We start from the raw sequence: 6,000 nt of genomic DNA, 5'->3' as shown, positions 1-6,000 counted from the left end.
TTTTAAACTTGACAAACTTGGTTTTTAATATTTGTGATAGTCTTCTCATATTAATTGATAAACATTTTTTAAACCTCAATTAAAACATGGCTGTAAAGTCAACTAAATTAGAACAAGTCACAAAATTAACTTTTTAGTCAGCTAGGAAACAAAAAACAACTCGAGTGTAAAATTTTTTACAAAGTAAACTTGCTACAGAACAAAATATTTTCCAAGATAAATAAACAAAAAAAAAATAAATCACTGATGGCTTCGAAGCACCAACCGAAATTTTTGAGGAGTACAAACTCGGGTCCGCAACTTCCGGTGAAGGAATCGATAAACAAACTTCTTGTGACGTCACAGAATAAAAGTGTCACGTCACCAAACAGATTTGTTACCTCACAAAATAAAAGTGTGACGTCACCAAACAGAGTCGTTACGTCACAAAACAAAAGTGTGACGTCACCAAACAGAGTTGTTACGTCTCAGAACAAAAGTGTTGCGTCACCGAACAGAACTATTACGTCACCAAACGGAAGGTCGAACAGAATGACATCACAAAACAACAGAATGACGTCACAAAACGTGGATATTACGTCACAATCGCACAGCAGGAACAACAGAACCGAACAGAAGATCAGACTTACAGGTCAGTGAACTTTTGAATATAAATTTCTGATAAATATTCTTGAAGTTGTTTTGTTTTTGTATTACCTTTAATGTGTTCAAAGTATGAATCTTCGTACGAACTTAGATATTTAGCAGTATAACGCTTATGATATGGGTATTAAAGCTTTTAAATATTTTGAATTGTTTAGTATATTATTGTTACTTTGAACCTGTGTATAAATTACAGTTGAAATCTACATTTTTGACTTATAAACAGATATATTTTGTTTTTATACTTTTTTTATGCTAAAGCCTGTAATGTTGACATTTTAATGAAAAAAAACTGGCAAATTTTAATTCAAGTATTTTAAACATTGTACTTTAAATTTAAAAAACTAGTTTTTTCCGATAAGCTTGAAAAGTATATTATATACCGAAAAAATTGCATAGCAATAAAGTAAAGTCGTTAATTTATTTCACTTAGACTTGAATAGCCTTGTTTAAATACTTGTATGAAATTTCTACAGTATTTTTTAAGCATTTAGAATTTATTTAATAATCATAGATTTAATTTTAACAATTTTGTTTCAGTTGTGAACTTTTTATTGGTTTTAAACTGTATCTACTATCTATTTACAATGAATTGTTATAATACTTTTGAACACTATTTAAACTGGTTTAAGAACTTTTTAAATTTTACTTGTTGTAAAACACAACTAATATAAAATAAATAAAAACTTTTAATTAGTTTCAGATTTTTGTTATTCAAATTCATCAGTTGTTGAAGCTTATAAAAACGTGAATTAAATACTTAAACAAGTTTACAGTTTAAACTCGCTTGACTGAAAATTTAACAAGTATGATTTATTTCGCGTTCTTGAAAGATTAATCCTATTGATTTTTTTTAAAACTATACATTATCTAACTTTTAAAGAAGATGATTGATAAGCAGTTGTAAAGTTATGTGATACTGATAAAAGTTTTAAGTTTTGTTTTTAGTGTTAAGTAAAAATTGTTAAGTAAAAAAGATATAAATCATAAAGCTTTAAAAAACATAGTATGTAATAATGTTTTTAAAGTTTGATATGATATTCTGCTGTAAAACTAGATAATTATATTCCAATAAATCCTTAAATGAGTTACTATTTTATATACAAAACATAAAAAAAGTTGTATACTAGTGTTAGAAAAAAGATCGACAAATGTTTTGGTTCTTTATTTTCAATAGCAGTAAGAAGTACTACAATATTTTCATTATTTTAAATATAGTTTTTATTTAAAAATTTATATATTAGTATAAAGCTTTCTTCTGTTAGTAGCAAAAACAACACAAAATAGTTTTAACTTGGTTTTTATTTATTTAATTTAAAGTTTGTCTGACAAGTTGACGTTTAATCTAGAAATTTATTATTTTTTTACTTAAATATAATCCTTTATTTGTTTGCTTACAAATAAGAATTGGGTTTCAGTAAATTACTTTTTATTAATCTCATTATAAAGAACAAATTAAATTATAATAAAATTTAAGCATTGCTACAAATACAATCTCTGTTAAACTTTTTTTCTATATAAAATAAAGATTTAGATGTTAGAAGTTAAAAATAAAATTAGATTTTGCTATTATAAAATACAATACAATGAGTAAAATATATACCTACTTCTCTATCTATTTGTAAACAATTAATTTAATTATGACGATGAAAAACAAGAAAATCTATAAGTTTTAGATTATAGCTAAATTGTTTAAAAAATGTAAGTGAAGTTTACTTTTATCTTTAAATTTTTATAGTTAAAAACTATTTTGTTGAAACGAAACAGAACCAATAAAACTTTACTAGCAGTTTAATTAACAAATGAACAATTTGTAAGGTTAACAATGGTGATCAAAAATGTTTTTATTGCACTAACTACATGCAAAAGTGAAATAAAATTTTATTTCAAATGTTTACACAATTTAACAATGTTGAAGAGTTTAAGTGAAGAAATATGTTTGTGTGTTCTACAAATTATTTTTCATTTAAGTACAAAGTATAATGAAAATTTTTCTTAAAACGATTTTATTATAAAAACTTACTAACTAGTTTTTGTCTTTAACAATTAGTTTAAAACACTAAGCAAAACTTGTAATACAATTTAAAGTTTAAATATAACTTAAAAATCAAATAGTTTACTTAACTGAAACTTTTAAGGATAGTTTCTTCATAATATTTGAATGGTAAAACACTATACTTTAATTTTTGTTTTAAACGTGCTGTTTTTTGTAATGTTGTTCAACAATCATTTATTTATTGAAATTAATCATATTCTTCTAAATGACAGAACAATGTGTAAAGTCACACATTTTTATGTTTTCTTATAAAAACCGCAGATTAAACAAAGCCTTTTCATTGAAATTAAGCGAAATCAGTCTGTGAGTCTATATATAGAAGTTATATAAAATTAATATATACAAATACATTACAAAAGTTTTTTCTTTTATAAAACCTCCATTATGTTCGTAAGTCTATTTAAATTGTGTTTACCACGAAAATCACTTTTTTTAAAGCCTTAATGTTGAAACAAACATTTATAAGCAAATGTCCCAAAAAAATTCATTTAAAAAAATACTTTTTAAGCCTACAGGAAAAAAAAAATTTAATATTATACTTAAAATATTTGTTGAGCTTCTAACAGCGCTTTCAAGAACGGCCGTTGTTCTATGAAAACAAACTTTAAAAGATTATCCCTTTACCTCCTTCTGCGCTTAAATGAAAATTTTACTTTGAACTTTTGAAGGAAAGTTTTCCGTGCAAACCATTTATTTACCAACAAACATTTCTGCTGCTGACCAGACACATTTTGACCCCTCGTGCTTACACAGTGACCACATGTAGCAACGTTGCATACTTCGTGTTGTGCAGATGTTACTGAATGTTTGTCTGTTCGCAGTATGTCGGCTAAATCTCTGTGAATTTGTTTGTATGTTTGTGAGATTTGAAGCGGAAACAAATAAATATTGTTAATATTGCATCAACCAGTAGTATTTCCGCTAAAAATTTCAGGATTGTTCAAAAAACTTTCTCAGAATTTATTGTTTAATTAGTATTTGTATCTTCTGTTCACATTTTACCAACTTTATTTGTAAACGATTGTAATTTTAAACAACTTGTTCAATTGTTTTAGAAATATTACACTTTTTTTGTAAGTTACTTAACAAATAAAGTACCAAGATAATATTTTTTTACAGTTTTTGATATATGCTGTTTTACTTTGTAGAATGCTTTAAATTGTTACTTGTCAAATTGTAAAAGAGTTTAGGAAAGTTTCTATTTTGGGAATATGGTCAGTTCAAGCTAAAAAATGAACTCCAGTTTGTTACAAGAGTAAATAAAAATTTGTACAATATAAGTATTTTGTTTGAAAATTTTATTACTTTGTGATTAACTGTAATTGAATTTATTATAAGTACATTATTTTTAATCTTTTTAGTATCTAAACTTCTAACGCAATCATGTAAGTACATTAAGTAAATAAAAAAATACTTATGTGTTTTCTATAGTTCTACAAAGTTTCATGTCTCGACTAATTCTATGTTACTTTATGTATTTACAAGATAAAAGATAAAATGAAAGTTTTTTTAGATAACGTCTGATGCTAATGTACATCTATATCATTTCTTTTAAGTTTAAGATGTTGTGTTTGATGTGTAGTATAATTTAATAATATATTTTAAGTTACTAAAGTAGACCTTGTGTAAAAAACTGTTTTTTATTATGATTTAATTTTTTTTTGGTTTTTTTGTTATGTAATATTTTAAACACGTTAACCAAACAAAAAAAAATTAATAAATTTTTAGAGCTATGTTGGTAATTTTAGGAATTAATTTTCAAAAGTTTTAACTATATACTTGTTTCGAAAAGTCAATAAAGTGTTTGAAGTTAGATATAGACGAGCTAGATTTTAAAAGTAGTGAAATAAAAAAAAAAGTTTTAAATTAGCAAGTAAAATGTTTTCCAGAAACTATTCAGATATTGCTGTAGTTTTTAGAATACATTGTTTTATAATTATAACGTTAATCATATATAAACTATATTTAAAAAAATAATTAAATAGTATTTAATCAATTTCTTGACATAAACATTTTTTAAACTTTAAACTTTATTCCTTTTAGTTTAGAAATCAAATAGTATTGCAGTAAAGTAGGTATTTATATATCTTTAAATAATTGTATGAAAAACTTAAAGCCATCTCACTTCTTATGGTACATTTGTATAGTTTCACCTAATATTTGTTCCTTGTAATTTGTTATTATATTTTTCCATATACAAGTTTATTTATTGTTAAGGTTTCATATAATTTACCAAAACTAACGGAAGTAATACAATGCAATAATTTTATTTTGCAATGTTTTTTTTTAATATTTTGATGTTTGTTTCTTTGTATTCAATAATTAAATAGGATTAACTTATTTAAGTAGGAAACGAACTTATATCGAGTAAATTTTCAGTTTTTTCGATGTTTTTCTTAAATACTATAAAAATAATATTTTTACAAGAACGTGAAACAGTAAAATAAATTTCAGAAAAAAAGGGGTGATTTTTACTTGTTGACAAGAATAAAATGTTTTACAACGTTTTATAGTTGGCGTCAATTTAGTCTATAAAGAATTTTGTAGATTATAAAATTTAAATAAATGGATTTTAAACACAATGCCAGGGTTTAAAGGATAGTAATTTACTAAAACCTCTTTTCATCAAAATTGTTAGCAAAATATTTGAAAGTTTTTAAATTGCCAGGTAATATGTTTGTAAACTTTAAAAAAAAAATAAATTTATGGTGAATGTTTATGTGAAAATAATAGTTTTTCATACATAGTTTAAACTTTTACAATATTGAATATTATATGAAAATGTTCTATAAAACTGATAAGTTTTCTTAATTGTTTAAGTTTTGTTATTTTGAAAAACTAATATCTCTTGTAATTAATTGATTAAATTTTAACTCAGTTAACTTTATAATTATGTCTAATTTTATACATTTATTTAAAATGAGATTAAAACTTGAATGATTATCTAATAAGAAAACTCAATGTACAGTACTTTTAGTAAAATAGTAAAGTAGTAAAATTTCATCTAAAAACTATTGTACCAATATACAATTATATACTTACTACTAAAAAAAATATTTTGTAAAATAAACAAACCACAGTTTTTTTTTTTAAAGTTTAATAAAATAAGTGCTAGCATTTTTTCATCTTTATTTAAAAATTATAAATACTAGAAAATAACCACTTTGCAAATATTTAATTAAACAGCAACATAAGTTTGACATAAGTTTCTTACAGCAAAAGTAATTTTTCACAAAATTTTGTTTAAGTGCTGTATAAAGTAAAATAAATAAAAAGAAAAAATCCCCTTATAAAGTAGTTAA

General features: G+C 23.5%; 1 protein-coding gene across 1 annotated transcript in view; it reads left to right on the top strand.

Moving 5' to 3' along the window:
- The first annotated feature begins 226 nt into the window (after positions 1-226).
- Positions 227-6,000, top strand: part of LOC145849899 (E3 ubiquitin-protein ligase SMURF1-like) — a 53,511-nt gene continuing 47,737 nt past the window's right edge. Inside the window, exon 1 of the mRNA XM_082955002.1 lies at positions 227-631. Within this exon, the coding sequence (XP_082811128.1) occupies positions 247-631 (385 nt within the window). The 5' untranslated portion in view covers positions 227-246. The remainder of the gene's footprint in view (positions 632-6,000) is intronic.

The sequence above is a fragment of the Thalia democratica genome, chromosome 2 (assembly GCF_965202585.1).
Source record: "Thalia democratica chromosome 2, ktThaDemo2.hap1.1, whole genome shotgun sequence".
Classification (NCBI taxonomy): domain Eukaryota; kingdom Metazoa; phylum Chordata; class Thaliacea; order Salpida; family Salpidae; genus Thalia; species Thalia democratica.
The sequence above is the reverse complement of the archived record's forward strand: the minus strand, read 5'-3'. Positions and strand labels throughout refer to the sequence as shown.